The sequence below is a fragment of the Bos indicus genome, chromosome 5 (genome assembly GCF_029378745.1).
Source record: "Bos indicus isolate NIAB-ARS_2022 breed Sahiwal x Tharparkar chromosome 5, NIAB-ARS_B.indTharparkar_mat_pri_1.0, whole genome shotgun sequence".
In the NCBI taxonomy this organism is placed as follows: domain Eukaryota; kingdom Metazoa; phylum Chordata; class Mammalia; order Artiodactyla; family Bovidae; genus Bos; species Bos indicus.
The window spans coordinates 75,529,733-75,557,499 of NC_091764.1; the positions used below are offsets into that span (position 1 = coordinate 75,529,733).

General features: G+C 56.7%; 2 protein-coding genes across 10 annotated transcripts in view; one reads left to right on the forward strand and one right to left on the reverse strand.

Moving 5' to 3' along the window:
• The first annotated feature begins 571 nt into the window (after positions 1–571).
• KCTD17 (potassium channel tetramerization domain containing 17) lies at positions 572–11,311 on the forward strand. 5 transcript variants are annotated; one of them, XM_019961335.2, is made up of 9 exons: positions 613–801; positions 1,955–2,063; positions 4,409–4,500; positions 5,437–5,532; positions 7,294–7,419; positions 8,760–8,829; positions 9,022–9,096; positions 9,425–9,515; positions 10,446–11,311. In XM_019961335.2, exons 1-9 carry the CDS (start codon positions 628–630, stop codon positions 10,513–10,515), a joined length of 903 nt encoding a protein of 300 aa, XP_019816894.2. In that variant the 5' UTR covers positions 613–627; the 3' UTR covers positions 10,516–11,311. The 5 variants fall into 5 exon arrangements, with proteins under 5 accessions (XP_070645876.1, XP_019816894.2, XP_019816891.2 ...); XM_070789775.1 differs by lacking the exon at positions 10,446–11,311 and having other exon boundaries at positions 572–643; positions 9,022–9,527; XM_019961332.2 differs by lacking the exon at positions 10,446–11,311 and having other exon boundaries at positions 9,022–9,527.
• Positions 11,312–14,305: 2,994 nt separating this feature from the next.
• TMPRSS6 (transmembrane serine protease 6) overlaps positions 14,306–27,767 on the reverse strand; it is a 39,555-nt gene continuing 26,093 nt past the window's right edge. For 4 of the 5 annotated variants that reach the window (XM_070789774.1, XM_070789771.1, XM_070789772.1 and 1 more), the window contains 8 exons: positions 22,868–23,013; positions 22,392–22,490; positions 21,338–21,451; positions 19,864–19,980; positions 19,368–19,536; positions 17,765–18,036; positions 15,541–15,758; positions 14,306–15,112 (listed from right to left, as the gene is read on the reverse strand). In XM_070789774.1, coding sequence (XP_070645875.1) covers positions 14,954–15,112; positions 15,541–15,758; positions 17,765–18,036; positions 19,368–19,536; positions 19,864–19,980; positions 21,338–21,451; positions 22,392–22,490; positions 22,868–23,013 — 1,294 coding nt within the window. In that variant the 3' untranslated portion in view covers positions 14,306–14,953. The remainder of the gene's footprint in view (positions 15,113–15,540; positions 15,759–17,764; positions 18,037–19,367; positions 19,537–19,863; positions 19,981–21,337; positions 21,452–22,391; positions 22,491–22,867; positions 23,014–27,767) is intronic. The other variant, XM_019961346.2, reaches the window with a different exon arrangement.

Consider the following 27,767-nt stretch of genomic DNA (forward strand, 5'->3'; position numbering starts at 1 on the left):
TCACTTTGCTTCTGTGTCCTCATCTGTAAAATGGGTACAGTAACGCCAACTTCACAGGGCTACTGAGAGCATCGATGAATAATACAGATGCATAAAGCATCTGTAATATAGAAGGTGCTGAGCCAACTGTAAGCCCAGCTCTGTTGTCCTCAAAGAGAGTTTTCGTGGGGAAAGAGCACAGCTCCCTTCTACCTCAACCCCCGCCAGCCAAAAGCAAAATGAAAGAATATTAGAAAACAGATACAGGTAAATGCTGCTATAAAATTGGGGGAGGGGAAAGTTTCTTCTCTTGTCGGTTGTTTGATAACCCAGACTGGACAAAGGGAAAGCAATGTGGAGACAGAATGGGAGGACTGCTGATTTGGGGTATCACTCATTATTTTCCCAGTGACTCGAATTTGACCTTCCCCAAACACAGAGCACTTTGGCCAAGAGCATCTTTAAAAGACCCTCGTTTGTAGACCTCCCAGAAAGAACAAAGTAGGGCGGGGCTAGGGAAAGGCAAGATCCTCGCTCCACCCGCATCCGCCCGCGGCGGCTCGGACTACAGCTCCCAGCATGCCCGGCGCTCGGTACCTGCCCACCTCCAGCCTCCTTGCCCGGAGGATGCAGACGCTGGGAAGAGCGATGAGGATGGAGGCCGGTGAGGCAGCGCCGCCGGCGGGGGCGGGCGGCTGGGGCAAGTGGGTGCGGCTCAACGTGGGGGGCACGGTGTTCCTGACCACCAGGCAGACACTGTGCCGCGAGCAGAAGTCCTTCCTCAGCCGCCTATGCCAGGGGGAAGAGCTGCAGTCCGACCGGGTGAGGCCCACGGGGTGGGCGGCCGCTGGGGATCCCTCGCTCTCTGGAATCTGGCTATTCAGCCAGGCCTGCTTGCGGGGTTGCTCCGAAGAGCTGGAGGCAAGAAGAACTGGTCGGAGGAGGGGAGAAGGAAGTGGATCAGAGAGTGAGCGATGTGCCCATTGCCTTGGCAACAGGACAACGCCAGGCTGGGGCCATTTGGAGCTTTTGAGCTCTACCCTGGGCTCCCCACCCAGGAGACTATTGGATAAGGTCTCTCCCATTTCTTTGGCGCTGTGGGGAGGACAGACACGAAGGGCCTTCTCTCCTCCCCAAACTGGACTCCTGCATCACAGGAGTTAGAGTCTGCTTCTCCCTCCCCTTTGGGGTGTGGGTGGCCTAGGGGTACAGGGAGCTGGGTGGAGAAATCCCAGGTTCCTTCTGAGCTGGGCTTCATGGGGAGGAACGCTGGCCTGGGGCACCATTTCTGGGTTCCCATCTCAGTTCTGCTGCAAACTGCCTGCATGACCTTGGGTCAGATCCTTCCCTGCTCCAGCTCAGCCTCCTGTCTGTAGCCCCAGGGGTCCAGCCTGGCGATGACCTCTAAGACCCCTTCTCTCCCATTTCCTGACCTTCTGATGCTGTGACCTTGGGTGAGTCTCTTTACCTGCTGATGTCTCTGTCTTCTCTCTGTAGAGTTTCACTGAAACTCTCTCAAGGGGGAGGGTATCCAATGAGGTAGCAGCTCCTTTGGAAACTTGTAAACATCCCCAGAATAACTGGGGTCTGGTGGAGACCGTGTAGGGCTGGCTTCAGGCAACAACCTCTAAGAGGGACAATCCCTGAGCCCTACACTGGATTGGGTGCCACTGAAACTTCACTGGCTGCTCACAATTCTCCCCGGTTGTGGGGGAGAGGAGCAAGGCTCAGAGAGGTCAAGTCACTGACCCGAGGTCACAGAGTCAGGAAAAGGCAGATGCAGGATCTGAACCTAGCTGTATCTGACCCCAAGGCACTTTTACTCCATCATACCACTCCGTTTTGGAGCAAACACTGTGCCCCCGCCCACCCTCCCTCTATCCTTTACTGGGACTGAAGGGTGGGGGTATGTGCAGGGTCAGCGGGGAAGGGGGGCTCACTCTTTTCTCACTGCCTGTGCCCCTTGCCTTCGTAGGATGAGACGGGGGCCTACCTCATCGACCGTGACCCCACCTACTTTGGGCCCATCCTCAACTTCCTCCGGCATGGCAAGCTGGTGCTAGACAAGGACATGGCCGAGGAGGGTAAGTTGGTCCAGGGGGCTGGCCAGGGCCTGCATCCTAAGCCTGTCTTCTCTAGCCTGCCAGGGCCTTCCATGGTGGTCGAAAGGCATTTCTCCTATCCAGAGGAGACCTCTGTTTTCTTCCATGTTTCCTGCTGCTTCTCATCTCAGACAGGACTGGATGCCAAAGCCTCTGCCCAGGCTGAGCCTAGGGCCAAGGTGACTGGCCCATGCTTCCACTGGGTGCTTCCACCGGGTGGTGCTCTGGGGAAGTGGCAGAAACACAGGCAGAAGAGAGAGGAAGCCCTGAGGCCGGCAGCCTCCGCCGGGGGCGGGGATGTCCTTTCCCCTGGCTTCCTGGGAAGCCAGTGGTGAGCCGGGTGTGGGTAGAAATGGCCATGGGAAGAGGTATGCCTCTTTCTTTGAGTGATCGGGTATCTCAGATGCCTGGTGAGGGCTCACAGTCAGCAGGGAGGTGGAACGGGTGACTCTTCCCGAGATCTGACAGCCTCTGCTGCACAGTGCGGGTTGTGGGTGGAGGAAGGGGAGCGGGGAGGCTGCTCCCCAGCGGGCGTTTTGGTCCCTCCCAGGCCGGATAGCTGAGGCCCTGTAGATGTCCACTTCCTGGCCCAGCAGATGGCAGGGAAGCCGTGCCTGGGAGAATGGCTTCTTGGCAGAACCACAGCCTGAAGCAGGGACTATAGGTGGGTGCCAAGCCCACTTTTCCTTAGAGCACATGGTGTGGCTTTGGGTCAGCTGACCCAGCCAGGCCAGCTTGGACTTGTCACTTTTCCTTTCTGAGTCTCCACTGTGTGTATAAAGTGGGGCGGTGATCTCCATTAGGGATGTGTTCTGAGAAAACAGGCATCGCAAGTCCCGGGGCTTGTACCCTGAAGGGGTCTAACACAGCCCCTCCCTCCTCACTCGGGCCACAGTCTTCCCTCCTGACCCCTGTGGGACACAGTGGTCTAGAGGCCAGGTGACTCTCCAGAGGACCAGGGCTTCAGAATCAGAGCCCACTCTAGGCATCAGCTCTGGGAGCCCCACAGCTTTCCTGATGGCCCCTGGGGGAGCAGACACCATGGGCGTGGCCTGGGCCCAAAAGCTGCTCCCACGGGGAAGGGAGCTAAACACTCCAGCGTCACAGCTAACACCTGTTTACAGGTTCTGGGTTTGTCAAAGCCCTGGCATTCCCAGCACCTTCAGACAGGACTAGGGCCCTGCTCCAAGGGGCCAGGGGCTTTGGCAGGAAACCGACTAGTGTGTGAACCGTAGAAAGTCACTTATCCCCTTGTGCCTCCAAGCCTGCATCTGTGGAATGGGGTAACAATAGCACCCACCTTGCTGAGCTGCTGTGAAGATAAAAGGAGCGGATACAAGTGTGTCACTTAGTGCCATGCCTGGCACCAAGGACCTGTGATACAGAGTTTGTTGTCTGTCATCTGTAGGGCTCCACGGTGGGCATTCCTGGCAGTAGCACTCACTGACCGCCTCCTCTGTGTTAGGTGGATGTGAGCACTGGGGATAGCCAAGGACATCAGATGTGGGTCCTGTCCCCCAGGAGCCCAGAGGCCAATTGTGCAAAGGACCAGAAGTGTCCCTGCCCTGAGGAGCTGAGGGGAATCCAAAGGCTGAGGGCTGTCCCCTTCACTTGGGAGGGACTCACTCAGTCTCTAAGATGGTTCTCTTAACTGCGTGGGGACAAGAACACCCTGGGGCTTGTGATGAGCACAGGACAGGCTCTGCAGACTGTGAAGTGTGGTTGGTCAGGGAGATGCATGTGCACAAAGATTGTGCACTTAGTGGGATTGGAGGACAGAGGAACTTGAGTGTGAACCCCAGCCCTGCCCCATGCCGGGTGTGAGGTGTTGCATAGCTACTGCCTTGCCTGGCCCTTGGTTTCCCTGTTTGCTCGGTGGGGGTGATGAAAGTACCTACTTCTCGTGCTGAGAACGAACTACAGTAAAGAGTGCAACGTGCCTGGCATGGTGCTGCCTGCCGCTTAGCATGTGCTTCATCAGTGGGAGCATGTAATCGGGGTCAGCCAAGGCCCCTCTCACTGTGGCCTTCTAGGGTCCAGTCCCACAGGCCTGCTGCCTCTGGTTAGCCCCAGACTGGGGGACTGGCAGGTGTCCCGGGTCGCTGTGCTCAGCACAGCAGGGAGATGGTGAGGTTGAACGGCAGCCTCTTAGCCCTGCTATAGAGAGTGTGGGTCCCCAAGAAGGAAGTGTTTCCTCTTGCCTGAGCCCTGAACTCAGAGAGGCTCATCACCCTAGTGTGACTGGAGCAGGGGGTGGGGATGGAGGGGACAAGGCGAGAATGGGGCATGGGGGCAGTGGGAGTGATGGGGGTGCTGCTCTGTGTCAGGGGTCCTGGAGGAAGCGGAATTCTACAACATTGGCCCGCTGATCCGCATCATCAAAGACCGGATGGAGGAAAAGGATTACACCGTCACACAGGTCAGGGGGCAGCGGGGCAGCATCCGTGGCCAGAGCAGGGGGTGGTGGGGAGTGGGGACAGAAGGGAGGTCAGGAGAGGCAGAACTAGCTTTTCTTGGGAAGGCCGAGCTGCCCTGTAAGGGGTTGTCCAGCTCCCAGATCGCCCCGCAAAGCTCCAGACTGGGAGACATATACCAGGTTCTGTCCTTGCCTTGGCTCTGTTTGCTGTGTGATCTTGGGCCAGTCACGCCACTCTCTGGACGCTCATTTCCTTTTGTGGCATATAGAGGTGCTGAGAACTACCCACCCTTCCCTTCCTTACAGGCAATATGGAGTCAGTGTGAGGGTACAGGGGGGCCCTGTAGGGGCAATGGGGATTAGTAACACCATACATTTCATGGGCTCAGGTGGCCCCCTGGAGCTGGCATGTCTGAGCTTGGACCCTGGGCCTAAGTGGCCCGTCTGTAGGAGGAGCTGGTGGGATTCTCTGCCCACCCTGGGGGAGAGGTAGAAGATGAGAGATGGGTAGGGAGGCACTGTCTTCCACTGTCCTTCTCTCCCCAGGAGCTTGAAGAGGGAGTGCTCTGTCTCCTGGAGGACCTGCCTCAGTTAGTGACCCAGGATGCCTCCTAAGCCCTTTTTCCTTACCCCTTGTATCACCTGTGTCCCAATTCTGGTTCTGCAACTCTTTAGCTGGGTGACCTGGGCCAGTAACCAACCCTCTCAGAGCTTCCATGAACCTTCCTAGGGTTTTGGGAGGGACTAAGTGAAATTATGCATGTTGAGTGCCTGGCACATCACAGTTACTCAGAACGTGACTTCTGGCTTACCACCCCAACCCCATCCCCTCCTTCTGTCCTTCTTAGGGGTAGAGGGTAGGTGAAGAGCAGGTGCTCTCCTATCCCGGGATGCTGGGCACTCCCACAAAGTGCCCTCCACGTAGCCCTCTGCCCGCAGGTCCCACCCAAGCACGTATACCGCGTGCTGCAATGTCAGGAGGAGGAGCTGACGCAGATGGTCTCCACCATGTCTGATGGCTGGCGCTTTGAGCAGGTGGGTGGAGTGCACAGGAGCCACACCTCCAGGCAAAGCAAGCTCCTCTCTTCCCAAAGCCCCAGCCTTGGGGTTCCCCACTGCAGCCCCTACCCAGGAGTCTTCTTAAGGCAAACAAACAAGATTAAGAAAGGCCACACTTGGTAGCAGATTGATTGGGAAGGAGAGACAAAGGAAGCCCCACAGGCCTCAAGGCAGCTCTGGCAAAGCCTCCCAGGAGCTGGGTAGCGTTTACACCGAAGTGTGTGAGTCTCTGCCCCTCAAGCGACGGTTCTGATGAGAGGAGACAAGATCCGTAGAGGAGAGCGGAGGTCCCCTGGGGGCCACACCTCTTGTAGCAATTCCACAGGCATAGATTCCAGGTTCCCACAAGGGACATGCCCAGTTCCAAGCATGGCCACCTTCAGAAGCACAGAGCAGCAGCCTCCCCTGAGGTATTCACGATGACCTGCATTTCCTCCCAGTCCTGATGCAATTTACCAGCCAGGAGAGATTTTTATCATAAACAGGTTGCCCTAATAATCCAGTTGACGTCACACCTTTCTCAGGTTTCCAGAGGATCAGAGCCAGCAGCCAACCCAAGGTCAGATTGGCCCTTAGAGAGGAGAAGGGTTGGGCTGCCTTTTATCCATACAAGCTCCCTCACACCTGGAGGTTGAAGAACGGAGAGGAAGGCCAAGCTCCCCAGCTTGGCCAGGCCTGGGGGGAGGAACAAGCTCAGTCCAGGAACTGGAAGCCTGGATTCACATCTAGGCTTCACCACTGACGTGCTCTGCGACCTTGAGCAGGTCATCTTTCTCTTGGCCTCAGTTTCCCAATCTGTGACATGGGTCAGTAGTGCTTCTTTTGCCAGAACATTGTGTAGATTAGAAAGACCATGGATCAAGTCTCTAGCCCAGGGTAGGCCTCGAAACATTGAAGCTAGCTAGCATCCTATGAATTATTAGAAGCATTTGACTCTGTAGGATTCCAGAGAGGACTCAGGGTCCTGGATTCAAATCCTGTTCCACTCATTCTGGCCGTGGGAAGTGACCACCCCTCAAGACCTCATCTGCCAAAGGGGCTGGTCTTCCCTCTGTCTGCAGGATGAGGGTCCCTGGGGGCTGAATGAGACCCACCATGTGCAGAGCTTTTATCAGCCAGGAGGGGCCTGCAGATGTAGTTATTTTAGGGATCCCAGACCAAAAGTGGGGCTGCTTTCCTCTTCTCTCTAGGTGAGAGTCTTTGGCAATTGCATGGGCTCCCAGAAACCAAGCAAACATGCCAGGCACCACTGGCCTAAGGAACGGGTGATCTAGTCTACCTCTGCTTCTGAGAGTCTAGAATATTCTATGGTGCTCCACCAGGTCATGTGGACCCCATCCTGTGACTTGGTTCTGGGGCTGCTTCAGCCACACCCGGGACACGGGAGCACAGTCTGCCTGTTAAAGATCTCTGCCTGCTTCTGGAAGTAGCCTGCTAGATCTGGGACTAGGCTGAGTGGGGGAGAAACAGCAATGATAACTGCCTTCCTCTAAGGATCAGGCCCGGCCAAGCCATGTGGGGAGGCTGGCCCTGGAAATTGACCAGAGGCATAGGTTGGGGAGGTGGAGAGGACTCTGACTTTGGGCCAGAGGTGTCTTCTGGAAAGCCAGGGGGATGGGCCTGAATGGAGCAGCAAGATCAGGGCACAGTCAGTATCTTGACAGTGCCAATGTTTGCCCACCCCTGCCCCCCACCCCACCTGACCAATCATTTTCTCCCCACGCCCCATCCCTCCAGCTGGTGAACATCGGCTCCTCCTACAACTATGGCAGTGAGGACCAGGCAGAGTTCCTGTGTGTGGTGTCCAAGGAGCTCTACAGCTCCCCACATGGGCTGAGCTCCGAGTCCAGCCGCAAAACCAAGGTGAGCCCTCAGCCCAACCTCAGCCTCCCTGCCGTCCCTCCCTCCCCTTGCTGCCCTCCGCCTGGCCATCTGTGCTTCTTCTTTCTCCCTCCTGCTGCACACGCCTGACGCCCTGATCACAGCTGATGCCATCCATCCCATGCCACCCATGGTCCTGTCTGCCCACGCCAGTTACCCAGGCCCAGGCTCCAGGGACAGTGAGAGGAGATTAGCCCCAGGGTGTGACCAGAGTGGACTTAGATATTACTTGGATGGTGGTCACATGGCGGCCATGGGGCAGCATGGCACCGGGGGAATGCACTGGACTAGGGGTCTGGGCATGGTGTGAGTGCTCTGTGTGACTTTGGACAGGTCGCATCCTCTCTGTGCACTTTGGTTGTATTCTCAGAGAAGTGAGGGGGTGGACCACCAGCTTGGAACTTCTGGGATCCAAGGGGCCAGTTTAGTTCCTGGGGACCAGGGCTGGGGCAGGGAAGCCGAATCTGTTCATTCTGCCCATCCTGCAGGCTCCCCACATAGGACTCAGCAGCAGAGGGGTCTGGAGCCCTCAGGGTCCAACCCTGTATTTCCATCCTGGCCTGTGAGGCAGCCTCAGCTGGCTGCAGGGAGGGGGTTGATCAATGGTCCTATCACCCTGGACCCTGCGTTGGTCAGAAGCCTCAGGAGCCCGGGGTGCAACCGGCGGGGCAGGCAGCAGCCAGGCTGGGAAGAAAGGAGAGCATTCCTTCTAGAAGCCTGTCCCTGTGTGGTGAAGACTTAGGAACTCTGCTTCCCGTCTGTTTGTCTGCCTTCCTGTGCTGTGACTTCCCGTACCCACCCCACCACCAGCGGGGCCAGTGGCTGACGTGGCCTTGCAGGGGTGCAGGGTGAGCCGGCTGCTCCTGCCTCTCTGGGAGAGACCTCAGGATCTGGGATGTCAGAGCTGGTGCTGGCATCTCAGATCTGGCTGGTGTCTGCCCTGGGCCTTCCCTGGCCTCATATGTACTCTGGGTTGGTCCTTCTAAAATGAGGCCTTCCCGGGCGCCCCTCAAGGATACCCCAGCCACACAGCCACCCTCTTCGTCTTCCACCGCTGTCACAGCGGCTGGGCCCAGCCGCCAGCATCCTCAGCAGGTCCCCACCCTCCCGCTGGTTCCCCCAGGCCCCTCCCCAGGCTTCCCGGGACCGGACACGATGCACCGGCTTCTGTGGCTGTAGCGCTCCCCTCCCCAAAGGTCCTCCTTCTCTTGCCCCTCCCCTTTACCCTGAGACGGGGGCCCTCGGGGCCAGCCGCCAGCAGGCCCCGGTCCCCCGGTCAGTTCTGCGCTCTTTCTTCCCTGGGTCCGCCGGCTGGTTCACAGAGCGCGGAGGAGCAGCTGGAGCAGCAGCAGGAGCAGGAGGTGCAGGTGGAGGCAGATACGCAGGAGAAAGGTGCAGCCAACCCCCGAGGAAAATGATTGCTAGTAGAAGCCGGCGCCTCCCGCCCGCTCCCTGCTGGAGCCAGCTGCAGAACCTGGGGTCCTGGGGGCGGCCGGGGGTCGGGCGGGCCCACCAGGGTTAGCTCAGCTGCATGCCTGGCGCCTCACCTGCATAACCATCCCTTCTCTCACTTTCTCTTTGCAGCCCAGTCATCTCAGGATCCCGCTAACCTTTTCTCCCTCCCACCACCGCCTCCTCCTCCTCCGCTCCCCGCCGGAGGTCCTGCCTCATCTTCATCCACCTCTTCTTCCTCCTGGATCTCACCTACACCCTGCCTCTTCCCTCTCTGCCCCTGTCCGGGTTTTCTCTCTGCCTGCTCACACCTCCATCCCGGGGCTGCCCTGGTCCCAGTCTCCTGCGCCCTGCACCCAGGCGCCCCGGCCCCGCATCCCAGAGCACCCTGCCTGCCGCCTCCTGCACCCCTTCTGGCACCTCCTCCCTCCCGGGCCGGGGGGGAGGGGAGCAGCTGCACCTCCTCAGCGCCCCCTGCCGGCCATGTCTGAGGCACTGCTCCAGCGCTTCACCTCCTCACTTTTCCTCCTTGCAGGTTTCTGGCTGCACCCCCTCAGACCTGAGGTGGTGCTTGCAGGGAGGGCCTCTCCTGGGCCCCTCGCCTGCCCCCAGAGCTACCATGCCTGGTTCATAGCCTGGCGGAGCTGGAGGGAGGGGCAGAAGCCAGAAGGGTGCTCATCTCTTATTTCTTGAACTTGGGCCGAACTTCCGGCTGATTTTCTCCCCTCACCCAAGTTTCTCAGCCTATCTTGGCCTTGGGTATGAGGCTCTGAGAGCAGACAAGAGGGGGAGGAAATTCTCTCCCACCTGCCCATCAGCACCAGAGCCACACTGGGAAGGAGGGAAGGGAGACGGAAGCCAGGTGCCCAGACCTCATCCCTGACGCCCAGGACTCCTAATCACAGCCTCGGGGTACTGGGTCCCCAGTTTCTGCGGGGCTGGGAAGGACAGGCCACACTTGGATGCCCGTGGCCTAGGAGCAGTCAGCAGGAGCTGGCTAAGGATTGGGCTGTGGCAGAAGAAGCCCTGGCCAGGAGCCCACAAGCCCCCACTCCATCTTATCTACCTGCTGTGACCTTGGGCAAGTCACTGTCCCTCTCTGGGCCGCAGTTGCCTCTAAAATGGGGACAGACAGCTGTTCTCCGTGACCTTTTGTCTGAGACACTGGTGACTAGCCTCTCTTGGCCTTCACTCCCCCGGCCAGAGTCTTGGCAGAATATGGACTCCTAAGAGGCCACCACCCAGCCCAAGATGGGGTGTGGGGTTCCCAGCAGACCGGCAAGCCAGGTCCCCTTCCTGTATCGCCTCCTTCTCAGCTCTGAATCCACTTTTTCTGGGCCTCAGCCCTCCTCCTTCCTCGCAGAAAGGACCTCGTGACTCACCTAACTCTCTCTCTCTCCCTGTCTCCCCCACCCAACCCCCCCCCTCCATTTCGATCTCCCCTCTGCCCTTCTCCTGGCCCTGCACTCCCCTCTCCTCACTGGCCCCACCCCTTCCTCCCCCTCCCGGTGTTCTGACCACCCCCACCCCATCCCCCTGCCCCTCTTATTTTCTAGCTGTTACAAGCCAGAGGCACCCGGATGTAAGGCCCCAGATCGCCTCCAGGGACTTGGGGTTCCGTTCTGAAATGCTTTATTTTTGTACCACGGGGTGGGCCCCCGGCCCGAGGCAGAGGAAGAGCTCTCCCCGCTGTCACCTCTGTCTACACCCCAGGGGATGTCATTCACCCCTGCCTCCGGGGTCCGGGAGGGGGCCCGCGGGGACCTCTCAAGTCCTGAGGTGGGCCCTGGGACCCCTGGGCAGAGCTGTCTGCCTGTGGTCGAAGTGTGGTGTTGTCCAGCTGTGTCTCCCAGGCACCCACGTTCCCGCCCCCAGGGCCCCCAGCTGCATGGCAAATACTACGCTCCCCCGCAGCCCAGTCACGTCACCTCCTTGAGCCTGAGTGTCTCTGTGTGTCACCCGGGTCACATCCTGCCCTACCTACCTCACAAGGTGTTGTGAGGTTACCGAGACGGGCGAGGGCCCTGAAGGCCCTCAGGGAGGGTGTAAAACGCAGGCTGGCCCAGCACAGAGATGCAGGGATTGGTGGGGGCGAAAGGTCTGGGGGTTGGCCATATTTGAAGGAGGGGGTGGGTGACTTGGCCTTCAGCTTGGCTGCTCCCCACGCCCACCCCATCCACTTCATCTGTACTGCTGGGCGCAGAGTGGCCTGGCCAGGAGGGAGGCAGGCACTGATTCAGCAGGGGCAGCGGGGCCCCTCAGGAACTGATGACAAGGGAAAGGGACCGTCCTCCCTCCACCCAGGGGAGAGTCTAGGGCTGGCAGGGGCTGAACGAGGGGCCTCTCGCATTTATGGGCTCCTGGGCCAGGTTCTTGCTTCTCAGCTGTGTCCAACCCCATCGTAATAAAACCTGAAGAAACAGCCGGCCTGGCTGCCTCCCTTTCTCTGGGCCACATTTGGGGACAGCGCTCTGTGCATTTAGTTGTGTCCAATTCTTGTGACCCTGTGGATGAGTCCACCAGGCGCCTCTGTCCATGGGACTTTCCAGGTAAGAATACTGGAGTGGGTTGCCCTTTCTTCCTCCAGGGGATCTTCCTGACCCAGGGATTGAACCCAAGTCTCCTGCATTGCAGGTGGATTCTTTACCTGCTGAGTCATCAGGGAAGTCCCTTGGATCAGGGGCTAAACTTAAGGTGGGATAGACAGCCCAAAGGTAATGGGGCTTTTCCCTAAAGTCCTGGGGTCTGCCTGTTGTCACTCTCCCGTGTGTGTTAAGGGGAAGTATCATGGCTGGATCCTCTGTCCCGTGGGTGGGCGTCCAGGGGACCAACGCTGCCTTGCTGGGTGAACTTTGGAAAGTATCTGCCCCTCTCTGGGTCTGTTTCTTCATGGGTAAAACAAGGGGTTGGACGAGATGACTTCTAAGGCCCTGCCCCCGGGGTTACTCAGTCTCTCACGGCCTTGAGGCAGAAGTGGATTAGCTGGGATGCTGAGGGATGGGGAGCTAGGTTTCTGGGCATCTGGAGTTTCCCTTCCTCACCTCCCCATTCAGCTGGCCCTCTGCTCCCCAGCTTTGCCCTGCCACCTCCGCTCCATCCTAACTTCCCAGGACGTCCCCTCTGCTTCCTGCTGTGATACCTTCTGGTCACCTCCACCCTCTGCCCCAAGTCCTAAGAAATACAACCCGCAGGCTCCCCTCCATCTTCTCAGAGTCCAACAAAGCCCTGCCCACCCCCACCCCACCTGGCCAATTCCTTAACCATGTGCTGGTCCTACTGAGTGTCTACCTTACCTCCTTCCTCCCCTCCCCCAGCAGTTTATCTTGCAGATTTTGGGGGGGACATCTCTGCAAAGCCATGATCCCCTAAGCAGAGGCCCTCCCAAGCCCACTCAATGCCCTGGGGGTCCTCACTTCTTCCCTTGAGTCCACCTGGCTCTCTGGGTTGACTTCACTTTCTGTATCGCAAAAGGGTCACCAGGCGGCTTGTTAAAAGAACAGATTACACCCCCCCACACAATTTCCACTAAGACTAGGATAGGCCAGGAATTTGCATTTTAGCAGAGTACCCTCTGGCAGTCTTCTGCTCCCCCTTTGAGAGGCACCCCGGGGTAGTCCTGTCCCCTCCCCAAAGGTGACCCCCCATAGCAGCTGCTCCATCTGCTCCGTCTCCACAGTGGGGACCCAGCAGGTGAAAGGCTTCCCCACATGTGGTTCTGGTGGCCACTCCTTGTCTCCCTTTGAAAACCCTCTGGAGACTAGGTCCCTGCTGAGGCTCCCCGCTTCTTCTTCCTCCCACTCTGTGCTTGACACCCCCCTTCCTCACCTCCACGAGGGCCCACCCCATGGCCCTCCCTGATCACTCCCAATCAGGCCATAGCCTTGGCTGTTAAGACTCCACCCCCTCAGCTCCCCTCCAGCCACTGGACACACCCCTCAGCCTCCTACTCTGGGCCCCCACTTCTGCAGTGCTTGTGTCTCCCCTACGTCTTTGGTCTTCCCTGGACCACCTTCCATGCAGGGTGGTTGGAAAACCCCCCCTCCAAACCTTTCTCAAGCTCTGCCTATCTCCTGGACATCTCCTTCCTAGGGGCACCTAAGTTCATGATACCTTCCCAGAGCCTTTCCTTCCCCAGGTGCCCAGGTCAGGCAATGGGTCCTCCACCAGCCCAGCCAGAAGAGGTCCTCAGATTACCCCCACCACCAACGCACCTGGAGGATAATGAAGGCCCTTTAATGCTGTGTCCATCCCTACTGCCCTGCTCAGTCCAGGCCTCCTCCTTCTTGAGTTCTACAGCAGCCTCCTCACCAGCTTCCCTGCCTCCCATTTTCTCCACGCTGATGTCAGTGTTGCTTCTAAATATGAAGCCACTTGTGTGTCACCTTCCTGCTCTAGAACCTTTCGTGGCTCCCCAGAGTGCCCAGCATCAGATCTTTAGCTCCACTCCAAGTTCTTTGCCATCTCATCTCAGTTTGCCCCTCCCCAAAGGAATTCTGCAAAGAATTCCTTTGCTTTGCCCCTAACCCCAACCTCTGTCCAAACTAAAAACAACTGACTTTCCCTAAGAGCCCACTGACTTTGAGGACTTTGTGCCTTTGCACATCCTCTTCCCCTGCCTGGAATGCTCTTCCCTACCTTGGCTGCCTTTGAATCCCAACTCAAGTTTCCTCCAGGCAGCTCTCCCTGACTTTCTGAGTTACTGGCTGCCTCCCCCAGAACCCTTCACACTCGGTCACCATCCCACCCCTCCCGAGATAAGGAGCCGAGTTCTGTGAGCTCCATGACCCCACTACAGCACTTGGCACGTGGTCAGAGCCTGTGAGGTGCTGAATAAGGGACGCAGAATGCAGAGGCAGTGCTGAGACAGAGAAGTGGTCGCCTGGGAATCAGGAGACAGGGCTTCTGCCCCAGGCTCCACTCCTGACCCCTCCCTGGTGTGATCAGGAGGCTCTCTGCCCCTCAGTTTCCTCCTAGGCTTCCAGAGGAAGCCCAGCACTTGTCCCAGCCCTGACTCTGACCTGTGTGTGTCTGACTCTTTGTGGCCCAGAGGACTGTAGCCCGCCATGTTCCTCTGTCCAAGGGAATTTCCAGGCAAGAATACTGAAGTGGGTGCCATTTCCTACTCCAGGGGATCTTCCCAATCCAGAGGTTGAACCTGTGTCTCTTGCATCTCCTGCTTGGCAGGTGGATTCTTTACCACTAGCACCACCAACTCTGACCTGAGGGCACCCAACCACTGCCTTCTCAGGGTGGCTCCTGGGATTTAGGCAGCTGCCCTGGAGGCCAGCCCTGCCCCCACTGACCCTGCCGTGGCCTTCTGGACACTTAGCCAACAGGCTGAGCAGATAGCAAGGGTCTCTTCAGTCAAGGGCATGAGATTGGTGCTGGGGCCCCATTCAACCCCCAGAGCAGGACCTTGGGTCAGACGGCTTTATTACACAGGGCAGCTGAGCTCACCTCTTGGTGAGAATGGGCAGTGAAGTCCCAAGGGGCAGGTGGGGTTGGGAGGACCCTGGACCCAGGGCTCCCCACCCTTTGGCTTGCAGTGGCGGCTGGCCCACTTGGCTGTCTCCAGGACTCTGAGGTCCCTTCCTGTGGGAGCACCTTCCTCCTCCACCACTCAAGTTAGGCCGAGGGCTTCAAAGGCTGGAATCTGCTGTCTGGAGAAGATGCCATCCCAACAGCCTTTGCACTGGGGCAGGGGTGGTGGTGGGAGGACCTGGCAGCCACAGGATCACTGCTCAACTCTTCCCCCCAAAGTCAGCAGTGGAGGAGCGGGGAGGAGAAGAGAGAATCAGGAGGCGACAGCCTGGATGAGAACCCCTCATCCAGGACTGGTAACCATCCCAGGCCCTCGGGTGGTCTGGACCACCAGCGGATGGCCCACCTCCCTCGTACCCTCACTGAGGCTGATATCAGGCATCAGGTTGGGGGACAGGAAATACCACCTCCTGTCCCCTCCAGGCCCTGCTGCCTGAAGAATACTTGCTCCCAACCCCCCGGTGGGTGCCCTGGGCTCTCTGAGTCCAAAAAGTAGGCCCCTGCTCTGCAGGGGGGCAGCTCCTCAAGTCAGCACCTGCTGGATCCAGCCTATCACACCAGTGATGCGGGTGTAGACGCCAAAATAGTTGGGCCGGCCGCAGCCCAGACCCCAGCTGACCAGCCCTGCCAGGAACCAACGGCCACTGGGCTCCTTGCACACCAGCGGGCCACCTGAGTCACCCTGTAAGGCAGAGAGAGACAGGACTACGTCAGGGTAAAGCAATCCACTTCCAGGTAAAGGGCTGGACTACTGGGGATAGTCTGAGAGTGACAGCAGGAAAATCACATCCCCTTTGGAAGCCTCCGATACATGGAGGGAGCCCGAACCAACCCAGCCTGGCCTTCAGCAGGGTCTGGCTGTCATGGAAGCTTGAATGTGCATCCCAGTGCCCTGTCCAGCTCTGCCTCCCTTCTGTGGGCTCCATCTAGTCCTCTCTGCTGGGTCACTTGGGCAAAGTGCCTCTCAGAGGATAAGAAGCAGAGCTGGGGCTGGGTCTCAGACCTGGCACCTGGGGTCTTTTCTGATCTGGGGTCTGCAACCTGGAGGCAGTCTCTCAACCTCCCAACCTTCAGTTTCCTCACCCACAAAGTGGGGACAGCCAAGCCCACCTTGCCGTGAGGCTGCTGCAGGCTGCTGTGAGCTGAGGGCCATGCCCTCTCCCCGCCCCTGGCACACTCCGTGGGAGTCACCTGGCAGGCATCCTTCTTGCCGTTGCGGTAGCCGGCGCACAGCATGCGGGGTGTCACCTGGTAGCGGTAGGCCTCGCTGCACAGGTCCTGCGGGATCAGCTGCACGTCCACCTTCTGCAGGCCGTTGCTGGTGGGGCCTGCCCGGCAGGATTGAGGGCAAAGGTAAGAGGGTCTGAGGTGCCCGGGGCTCCGTCTCTTCTCTTGGCTTTTCCTTTCGTATCTCAAGAGCTCCTTCCTCGTCCTGCTCTGCCCTCCCTCCCATCTCCGCCCTCCCCCTCACTGACGCTCTGTTCTGGCTCCTTCTCCAAGTGGCTCTTGGGGACAGAGCCCCCCACCCACCCACCAGGGCCAGTGTCCTCAGGTTCTCCTCCACCCCTGGTGGCCTGAGGCCTGAGGCCTCTTGGCCACCTCCCCTCTTCTCTGTGACAGCCCTGGGGAATTTTTCCAGAGCACACACCTCACGCTTTTGCTCCCACCTAAAACTCAGTCAGCCTCTGCTCACTGTCCAGCCAGCGCTTCTCCACGAGAATGCGTGTTTGGACCCCGCCACCCCACCATGGAATTTCACTATACACCCTGTGCCTAGCTCCACTGGAAGATCTGGTCTGTTCAGCTGGGGTGGGACCCAGACGCTGGTTTTCTTTTCTGAAGCCCTGAGACCTTCATTCAGGTCAGGAGTAGGAATTTTGGCTCAAGACCCTGACTGAGATCCCCTGCCTGTCCTTCCTGCCTGTCCTCACCCAGATCCACCAGCTCCCGGCTCCCCTCTGGTGCTGGGTGTTCTCAGGTGGGTTGCCACCTATGCTCTTACCAGAAACGCCTTTCTGCTTTGCTGGGACACTGCTGACCCACCCTGCAAGCCTCAGCTCAGCCCACCCCTCCTCTGGGCTGCCGTTGCCCCCACACCCCCATCCGTGTCAGCTCTTAGCACTGTCTCCTATTCATTTTTATACTGCTTTGTCCAACTCAATGCCCGCCATATAGTAGATGCTCACAAATGTGTCACTGAATGAATGAATGAGCAAGTGGACTGATCCTTGACCACTGTTCTCTATCATCCTCTTGGACAAGTCACTTTACACGTGAGCCTCAGCTTCTCCATCTTTACATTATCCCTCAACCTCACCCACCTCCAGATTGTAAAGCACAATATACACTCCTGAAAGCCACCACCACGGAGGGTGCAGGGCATGGCTGTAGTCGTGTACAGAACTGAGAGCTGGCCTCTATGGACAGCAGCCTCTGGTCAGCGCAGGAGGGAAGGACAGAAACTCATGTTTCTGAGAGGCAGTAGCAGGAACAGCAGAGTCTCTGGGGTCAGACAGTCCTGGGTTCTAGTCTCTATTCTAACTCTCCCTGGCTATGTGACTTTGAGTCAACACTAAACGTCTCTGTTTTCCCACCCTTAAGATGGGGTCCATGATAACCAATAACTAGAGTTGTTGGATGGATTAAATGAAATCATGTTGCCCTAAAATCTAACATCCATGTGATAAGTGTTAATAATTAAAAGTCTCCCCCCAACACAGACATATACCCTCCATTGTCCAAGAAGCACAGGGTTGGAGCTTGCCCAAGGGCCATGGGGTCCCTGGCCTGCCCTGTCACCCCACACATATCCCCCAGGATCGCCTCCCATGACTTTGGTTCTCCTTAAGTGCCCTTCACTTGAAAGGTATTGAAACTCCAATACTTTGGCCACCTGATGCGAAGAGTTGACTCATTGGAAAAGACTCTGATGCTGGGAGGGAATGGGGGCAGGAGGAGAAGGGGACGACAGAGGAGATGGCTGGATGGCATCACCGACTCAATGGACATGAGTCTGAGTGAACTCCGGGAGTTGGTGATGGACAGGGAGGCCTGGCGTGCTGCAATTCATGGGGTCGAAAGGAGTCGGACGTGACTGAGCGACTGAACTGAACTGAACTGAACTGAACTGAACTGCCCTTCTGGAAGGAAGGGAAGGGCCAGGGAGACAACCCATGGCCGTAGTAAAAGCTTTTTTTTTTTCTATGAAATACTACCCCATTTAATCCAGGACTAGCAAGAGTGGAGCCCCAGGGTCCCTTGCCAACTCCCTTCCAGGCCCCGAAATTAGGCGAGCCAGACCCACCCCACCTCCCCTGCCCGCAGTCCAGCTCACCGCCTTCTCGCAGGGCACCCCAGCCTGTGATCCAGCAGTGCAGGCCCGCCTCGAAAAAGTGGGAGCGGGCAGGCAGGCAGATGGGCTGCACAGTAGCCGAGCGCACCACAGGGTGGTCAAGCTGCAGCAGGGCCACGTCGTAGTCGTGGCTGTCCTCCTCGTGGTATGGGTGCAGGAGCAGGCGGCTCACTTTGAAGGACACCTCTCCCGGCCAGCGTGAGCTCTGCCACACTTTGCCCAGGAACACGGTCCACAGCGCTGGGGATGCCATGCTGGGGCGGGAGGGGGACTTGCTCAGCAGCCGCCTCCCCCATCCCATCTCGAATCCCTGTGATAGCATTCCCACCTGGGGCCCGGTCCCTCACACCCATCCCCACCCTGCTCTGGCAGGCCATGTAGCTGGCAGTGTGGTGCTCAGTGCTAGCCCTGGAGTCTGACTGCCTGGATTTCAGCCCCAGCTTCATCCCTTCCTAGAGGTGAGTGTACCTCTCTAGGCCTCAGTCACCCCATCTGTGAAGTGGGAATAGCATCATCTGCTCATATGTTGGGGAATTCAATCAGACTGTGGATGTAAAAAAAAATCAGCACAGTGCCAGGCACCGGCAGATGTTTTCTGCACACTTTATAGATGGAGAAACTGGGAAACTCCTGGAATTTGCGGGTCCTCAGGAGGAGCGGGTGGGAGTTGAGTGTGAAAGAATTTGCAGAGACTTGGCTGTGCAGACCCCTGGAGGCCAGGTCAGCATCCAGGTTTTCTTTACTTTGTGGACAGTGGGGAACCAGGGATGGAGTGAAAGAACCTGGGTAGTCAGACCACACCCAGGAGGGCACCTGGGCACCCAGGCATAGGATGCAGAAGGGAGCTGGACTCTGGGCTGCTGCAGTGACCGGGGTGATGGTGGCAGCATGGACGGGCAGTGGCTGAAGACGCATTCGGACCACTGAGAGGGCTTGCTGCCTGGCTGAGTGTGGGGGAGAAGGAAGGGTGCCTGGGTGGCTCCAGGCCTTTGGCTTGGACTGTGCAGACCTAGGAAAGAGGAGGAGGTGTGGGGAGAGAGTCCAGGGCTGCTGTGCTGGGGGTTGGGTCTGGAGTACAGGGCATCAGGCTGGAGGTGGAGAGGGGAGCTGTTAGCCCACCACGGAGATGGGGGCATGTCTGTGGGTGGGGTGAGATGGCCCTTCTTGTGGGCTTCTCTGCTTCTCTCCCTCCCCAGGGTGGGGGACAGGCACACCTGGAGAAGGGTGTCATGACCTATAACCAGGGCAGGAATTCTGTTCTCAGCTCTACCCCAGTGTCTAGCACAGCCCCTGGCACATAGTAGAAGCACAACGCATATCGCTGAGTGGAGGAGTGAGTAAATGAATGGCTCACTGGCCCAGCTGAAAGCAAGACACCAGAAGCACAGCACAGCAGGGGTGAGCAACCTTTCCCAGGGCACAGAGTGTGTTCGAGGTAGAGGCAGGGCTGAAGTGTCGGGACAGCAAGTCTGAGGGGCTTCCCACAACCCTCCCCTCTGTCTGCTGAGATCTCAGACATGCTGCCCCTGCCCCCTCACCACCACCTTCCCTACCCACCTCTTGTGGCCTGTGTCCCCAGGCTCACCTTTCCTCCTGGAAGCAGTGGGCAGCAGTGATCACCCAGCGATCAGCGATGAGGGCCCCCCCACAGATGTGTCGGCCACGAACCTGGAGGCTGGCCTGCCACGGCCACTCACCCTCCGAGGACACGGCCCCGCCCACGATGCGGCCCAAGGGGCCCTGAAGGCCACAGTCTGGGGGCAGGGGCAGGGGTGGATGGAGGGGCAGGGGCAGGAGAGAACCAGTGAGAAACAGACACAGAGCAGAAGGGGAGGCATGGAAGAGGAGAGAGGAAAGACACAGAGGGGGCCAGGGAAAGAGAATGAGGGGGCAAGAGAGAGAGAGAGGTGGGCAGGACCCCCACGAGGGGGCAGAGGTGGGGTAAAGAGAGACAGATGGACAGACGGTGAGCTCTCCCTCCAGCCCCCCAGGGTGGGCACCTCCCTACCCCCCATGCTCAGGGGCCCAGCAGGTGGAGGGTGTCCTGCCCACCCCAGCCTGTCGGAACGCCCAGGGCTCACCGCAGTGCTGCTCATCCGAGCCATCCCTGCAGTCGGGGTGCCCGTCACACTGTGGGTTGGGCTTCTTCACACAGCTGTGGTCTTCACACCGAAAGGTGAAGGTCCCACAAGGCACCCCTAGGATTGGGGGGGCAGGGTGCAGAGGGTGGGTCCCTGAACCCAAAGGAGCCTCCAAAACAAGGTCCAGGGAAGATGGAGCCTGAGAGAGGCCAGGAGACGACTGGAGAGGGGTGCCTTGATCACACTAAAGGGTCCCCTGAGGCTCCTTTAGGGATCCCTAGAGGCAGGCCGTGTCCCTTCCCGACCCTTCGCTCCCTCAGACTGGTGTTATGAGAGAAGGTGACGTCTCCCCTCTCAGACCTGGGCTCCTGATGGTAGGGTCGTGCCTTCCCCAGGTGTGGTACCTGAAGCCAGAACTGTGCCTCCACCTTGAGATGAGCAAGGCTCCCAAGAGCAAGGCTATGTCCCTCCCATCACACTACCTTGGCCTGGCAGCCCTCCAGGCCCCCAGCCATCTAGACACCCACCTGCTCCTCACTGCCTTCACTGTGAAGAGCTTTCTGCCCCACCAGCTACCTCCTCTATTTAAGTTCTCTTCAAGGCCCAGTTCAAAGCCCACCTTCTCTAGCTTTCCCAGCCTCATCTCCTCCCCACCCTCCAGTCTTCCTATGCTACTGGACGTGATGTTCAGAGGCTTTGGCCCAGAGAGAGTAACCCATCTTTTTTTTTTTTTAATCAGATAACCCTGAGAGGACGGGGACCACTTCTCTGGTGCCTTTTATTTCATTTTCCTTACTCTGCCTTGCATATCACTGGGTAGTCTGCAAGTGAAGGTTGGATGGTCTGAGGGATGGGTGGGTGGGTGGATGGATAGATAAAACAATGGAGACTCAGACAAGAGATTGGGCAGACCAATAAATGTGTGGTTTGATGGTCTGATAAGACTGACACACAGCTATTTAGATGGATAAATGAGTGGATGTAAGTACCAATGGACAAACAAGTAGTTAGATCCCTGGACGGAGGCACGAACAAGTGCATTCATGGATGCATGGATGGAGGATGGAACAATGGACGTACAGACAGGTAATTTGGTAAACAAATAAAACCAACAAATGAGCAGATTGATGGCTTAGTGGACAGGGAGATAGGTGGTTGGACAGGCTGATGGATGAATCAGTGAGTGGATGTATGAATCAACGAACATACAAATGGTTGGAGAGACCAGAAGATGGATGGATGGATGGATGGAAGAATGGGTGGATGGGTATTTGGATGGATAAATAGATAGAGGGATGGATGCACAGATGGATGGGTAAACAGATGGACATATAGGCACACTTATAGATGGGCTGGTAAGTATTTGGACAAGAGGGCAGAAACCTTTGTGGAAGAAGCATGGAGAAGGGCCAGGCTGTCTGGCTGAGCCCATTCTCTGGTTTCCCTCTAGATACCTAGTCCTACCCTGCCCTACCTTCCTGGCATTGCTCTTCGTCACTCCCATTGAGACAGTCGGGCTGCCGGTCACAGACCCTGGACAGGGGGATGCACGTGCTGTCCTCTTGGCACTGGAATGTGGCTCTGCAGACTGTGAGGACACAGAAGGGGGACAAGTGGGAGGAAGCCAGAGGCGCCAGGCTGGGGCTTTTTGTCTCCTGGAGACCATGCATGGTGTCACAAGCTATGATCACAAATCTCTTTCTCAGCCACTTTACACTTGAGTCTCACAGCAACCCGGTGAGATACTCCATTTCACTGGTGGAAAAACGGAAACAAAGTGACTTGTCTGAGGTCACCTGGCTGAGCAAGAACTTGAACCAGATGTTCTGGTTCCAAATATGAGATGTCTTCCCCAGCACGAAGGCAGGATCAGTGCAGAGGCAGGCACATCCCTCTTCCCTCCCACTTCCCTCCTCACATGTATAGACTTTGATGGGATGCAGGCGCTGTGATGGTGACTCTAGGGCCCAGAAGCCAGGATTCAGAGGCAGAATTATTATTCCAAGAGAATCCTGGCTTGGGGACCGTCAGAAGCCCCTTCTGATCCCCTTCTGCCAGGGTTGGGTGGCGGTGAGCACAGCCCCAGGAAGAGTCAGCAGCTCTGAACCCCTGCAGTGGAGGGTCCTGCTCAAAAGAGGCAGCTACAGCGTCCTCTCTTTGGCCACCCTGGGCCTGCCCAACCCTGCTTAAGAGTCTTCTTCCTCCTGGTCCTGCCCTCCCTCGTCTGCTCTGTTCCTTCTTGGATGGCTGCCTGGGCAGAAGGCTGAGGGTGATAGCCTGGTGGCAAGAAGCCATGAGCTGGGAAGCAGCATACCTGGGTCCCCGTTTATCTCTGCCACTGCCCCACGGGGTAGCCCTGGAGAGGACACTTGTCCATCCTGTGCATCCACCCTGCATCTCAGCACAGCGAGGGAGTTTCCTGAATGCTGATAACGGGAGCTGCCCATTGGGAGATCTCGAAATGATAGGCTCAGCCCAGCAGCACAGAGGTGGGGAGAGAGGAGGGACGGAGTGGATGGGCTGCTCACCGCAGTTTCTCTCATCCAGGCCATTGGGGCAATCCTTGACCCCGTCGCAGGTGGGCACACAGAGTCCATTCACGGAGCAGAGGAACTCTCCAGGACAGGCTGGATGGGGAAGGCACCATCAGGACACACATCATTATGAAAACACGTGCAGACACACCACACCTGTGTGCTCACATGTGTACCCATGTGCCTGTGTACATGGTCCACGTGGACATACATGTCTGGGGACATGCACACAGCACATACTCGGGTATGTATGAGTGTATATACCTCATAAACACCTATAAGTGCCTTGCACATGTGGGCACACGCAAAGCTGCCTATGTTCATGCACACATGTGGGCACATGAGTGAACACACACACACAACACTCCTAGTCTAAACTAGCCTCTAGGTGCTTCCAGGGAGGGCTAAGGAGCAGGGAGAAGCTGAAGGGGCTTTGGGGTCCCCCCACTCCCCGACCTGCCCACACTCACGATCTGACTGGTTGTACAAGCTGTAGTGCACCTGCACGCCGGGCCCAGTGAGGGAGATCTGGGACGTGAAGTTGATGGTGATGCCGGCGCTGGCAACCACAGGGATCCTCTCAGCATAGGGCTGCAGGGTGCGCAGGCCACATAGCCTAGGGGGGGACCAGAGACGGACTGAGGGCTACACGGGCTGGTCCAAGGCACGGGACAGCCTGGGTCCCAGTGTACAGACAGACCAAGGACAGGGCAGCTGGGGAAGAAAGGGGAGCACCCCGACCCCACCCCCACCTCTTCTGTCTTGGTTTCTCCCCTGGGTGACCGCCCACCCCCACAGTCATCTAGAAAGCAGCCTGGCAGTGTCACTGCCCTGCTCAGAAGCCTTTGATGCCTCCCCATTGCCGGCAGGATAAAATTTATCATCTGGATTCTAGTCCCAGTCACCTAGGAGCTGTGAGATTCTAGCAGGTCAGAGTCTTTCTCTGAATCTCACTTTCCTCACTTGTAAAACAAGGGAAATTCTCATCTCTGTTGACCTGATAAAGGGCTCCAATGTGTCAGTGGAAGGAAAATTCCTTTACTGGTCTATTCTCCATAGGCGAGAAGGAACGTTCCTAATGTACGCAGTGGGGCAAGAAGGCAGCCATGCTCTCCGTTCAAGCCTGTGCCTCCCACTGAGAAGTCTCCACACCCCTGGGGGCTTCCCTGTGGCTCTCTGGACACAAGGGGACACCAGTGCAGCTCTAGGACCAGCAGGTGATGGGCAGCACCTTCTCAAGCATGGCCACACCCAGGTGGGACCATCCCCCAACCATGGAAGCACACTCATATCCCTGCTGGCCGCCTCCAACCCCCACGGATGATGATTTTGTTCCCACAGAGCAGGTGGGAGACCTCCACGGAAAGGTGGAATCCCACGCCCTGGGGAGCAGGTAGGAATCCTCCCAACTCTAGGGCAGGGGGGAAAGGGGGCTTTTCCCACACAGCATTGGTCCCAGCTTGCCTCACAGAGCAAGTGGACATGCTTTCATGGAAGGTGCAGCCACACCCCCAGAGTGGCAGGACCCGCCGCAGAGAGCTACCCGGGGCACCCTGCCTTCCCAGGCGGGACACCCTCACGGAACAGATGGCTCAGCCCCATCAGATATTAGGAATGCCTGCCCCTATAGGGAATGTCTTTACAGATAAGAGAAACACCCAGAATACAGGTGGAAAAGTCTACGGGGAGAAGTGAAAATGCCCCCAGCAGAGAAGGTAGGAGGAAGTCAGGAAAGCAAGTGAGAGTGCCCCAGAGCATGATGGGAACATCTCACAGCAGATGCAGCAGCCCACATTGCAGGTCCCCTAATTCCCAGGGGTCAGAGGCTCCCTGATAACTCCTAGAACATGGCAAGCACTTACTGGTTCAGTAATAGTTGGAGGCCTCATTGCATGGGGATTTTGAGGTCACAGCAGCTCCACCCTATAAGCAGGAATTGTTCTCATCCTGTTTTCCAGAAGAGACTCAGCAAGGGAAATGAGAAGGTAGGCAAGAATCCAGCCTCCTCAGGACCCAGAAGGCCCCACCTGGCCTGCTCTACGGGGAGGTGGGCACCCTGACCCTCATGCCACATGAGCTCCAGAGGCTGAGACCTCATGTCCCCTGTGGCCCCCCTCAGACCTGGCCATACTGTCTGGCTGTGGGAACCATATTCTTGCCCCTATGCCAATGAACAGTTCTCAAAATGTGGTCTGGGGACCCTTGGAGGTTCAAAGAGAAAACTATTTTTATAATAATTCTTAGGTATCATTTGCTTTTTTCACTCTCATTCTCCACAAGGATAAAGTAGAATTTTCCAGAGACTATTTAAGGACGTGCATGTGTGTTCACTCACTCAGTTGTGTCCGACTCTCTGCAACCCCATGGACTGAAGCCTGCCAGGCTCCTCCACTCATGGGATTCTCCAGGCAAGAATACTGGAGTGGGTAGCCATTCCCTTCTCCAAGGGCTCTTCCTGACCCAGAGATCAAACCTGGGTCTCCTGCATTGCAGGCGGATTCCTTACTGTCTGAGACACCAGGGAAGCCCCCATGTAAGAATACAGTAAAATTTTCCAGAGACTACGGGATATGTGATACTGTAACCCACTGAACGAAGAAGCAGGTGTGCGGATTCAGTCCTGGTCTGTTAATCCAATTACTAAATAAAGTTGCAAAAACATAAAATGAGGATATTTTTCTTCACCAAATGGTTTTAGTTTTGGAAAATATAATTCATTTTCTTTATGTTAAAATGTAATGGGTTTCTTCTTTTAAATGAATTGATAAATATGTTTAAATGTTTTAAGTTTTCATTTCTACTACTGCACATATAGTTTACAAATATAGTTTTTATATGAGGCAGATAACTCTCTGGGTTGCTCAATAATTTTTAAAAGAGTGTAGAGGATTCTGAAATGGAAATTTTTGAGAACCGGGGCAGTACAGCCCAGGGGGACCAGAGAGGGATGAGGTGCCACCAGGGGGCGTCCCGAGCAAACCTGGTTCTTATCCTTTCAAAGCTAAGGAAACAAGGCAGGGATGGTGGTGGGATCGGGCGATCGTCTATCTGTTTTAAAAGTATTTTAGTAAAAGTTATCAAGGATTACTATCCCCAGAGACTTGTCCTGGGGATTGTATAGGGAATCTGGGGGTTGAGAGATACTGAGCAAGGGGAAATGAGAAATTAGGGGCATCCTGAACATACTTAAAGTTCAGGGGCCTGGGGCATTGTCCCCACATGCTCACCGTGGACAGGGATGGAACCAGAGCTGGGTTAGAGGGGAGGGAAATGTTATGTTTATAAGAATTTGAGGGCTGCGTGGTCGCCGTGGCCAGAGGCTCTAAGGACATTTTGGAGGCAAGGCTCTTCGTTAGCAGACACGAACAAAAGAATTCACGGCAGAGGCTGAAATCTGGCGACGCAGGCTAAATTACTCAATCGAAAGAGGATCTATTTAGCCTATGCAGTGTTAAAAACCTTTTTAAAAATGCATGTGCCAGCTAATTTCACATAACGGCCTAGATTCTTGCTTCTGAAAAACACACCCCAGAAACATTGGCTGGAAGTAATCAGAGGCTGCTCGAATTAGCCAGGGCATGTATAGTCCAGCTAAGAGGCTCCTCCCTCCCTTGCTCCCTCTCCTCCACGGCACCCCAGCTTATGGAACTACACACTGGCTTGGCCTCTTTGCACATTTTCGTTTCTGGTTCTTACTGCAGTGCCTTCTGGGAGAGGGTTTAAATCCCCTGACTCTCCAATCCCTCTTCATCTATCAAATGCTGCCCCCACCCCCATATACCCTCTCCAAGGCACGCCAAAAGTCTGAAGACTGTGGAGCCCACCTCCCATCTCAGCTACAAAGTACTCGCGGTCTGAAGGCACCATTTTTTGCACTCATGCCTGCCTTGGTTTCTCCCTTCTCTGAATGTGAGGAATTTTGCTTCTTGCCTCACATAGACAGTAAACAGGGATCCGGTCAACCTTGCATATCAGCATCTCTAACTGAACTCAGGGAGTTCAAGAAAGGTGGATGGATAGAAGGGTGGGTAGATAGAAAGAAGGAAGGGTGGGTTGGCGTATTGATGGATGGATGGATGGATGGAAGGAAGGAAGGACTGATGGATAGATGAAGGATTGAAGGTGGATGAATGGATAGAGAATATATACATCTATGGATAGATGAATATATACACACAGATATTCCCTTCCCTCAAGACAGGCTAAATGGGAAAGAGAGTCAGAGAAGGTGAGCACTGAAAAAGGAAGGTCAGCCGTGTCTCACGTGGCCAGAGCGCTGGACCTGAAGCTGCAGAGCTGAGGCTGAGGCTGGGCTTCGCCACGTGAACCAGCTGTGTGACCTTGGGCATCTCACTCAACCTCAGCAAGCTTCTGTTTTCATGTCTGTAGTAAGACGGGGTGGTAGCTCCCCGTCGGATGTTTTATGGAGTGAATGAGAAGGGATTTCTTTGAAAAATAGTTGCTGACGTCGTCGGGCTGTGAGCTCACTGAGGACAGTAGCTCCTCCTTCCACACTGCCAGCCCCCAGCAGTGCCTGGGGAGCCTCTGTGGCCACCCAGGGGCTCTGGAGACCAGAAGGGCTACCCTATAGCTAGGCCCAGCCTGAGGGGATCCAGCAGGCTTAAGGAGCCAGTGACTCTGCCTGTCGCCATCAGCGAAGTGGAAATGGTTGGGCAGATCACAAGAAAAGTGACATCACAGGGGAGGAAGCTGGCAGGAGGCAGGTTCCCAGAAAGGGGGAAGCCTGTGCTGTATTGACGCCCCGTCAGAGTGGGTTCTGTGAAACCCAGCCGCTGCTGGCCGGATCTCACGAGGTCAGCTCCCTCCCCCGCATCCAGGCCACTCAAAGGGCAAGAGGCCTAGGCCAGGGAGAAACTGGGGAGGAAACAGGGTGGGGCGGGGGAAGGCAGAAAGGGCTCAGAGGAGGAAGGTGACTTGCCCAAGGATGCCTCGCCAGTGGAGGGAGCCCAGCCAGCCTCTCCTCATCACCATGCTGGCACTGAGGGGTGAGACCCCCTCTCCCCCAACCTACCCTCTGTCGCTCTTCATCAATGGCCATTCTGTGCATCCCCCTCCCTACAAATCCTGTGCCTGGAAATCTACACCCTTCCCCAGACCTCTCATGTCTGCCACCCACACAAGCAGATTTTCCAACAAATGCTTATTCAAAGAATTTCCCAGCAACTACATGGGCTGATGGTTATCAAAAAAGATCAGAACTAGAGGAAACGGTTTGCCCAGTGCTTGTAATCTGGAGGTACACTTCTGCCTCCCCTTTTGCACTCAGACGCGGGCAGGAGCCTCGGGGCAGGGGGCCACGAGTCTCTCCTAGGGACCCTGACCCTAACAAAGGTCTGCAAAGACAGATGG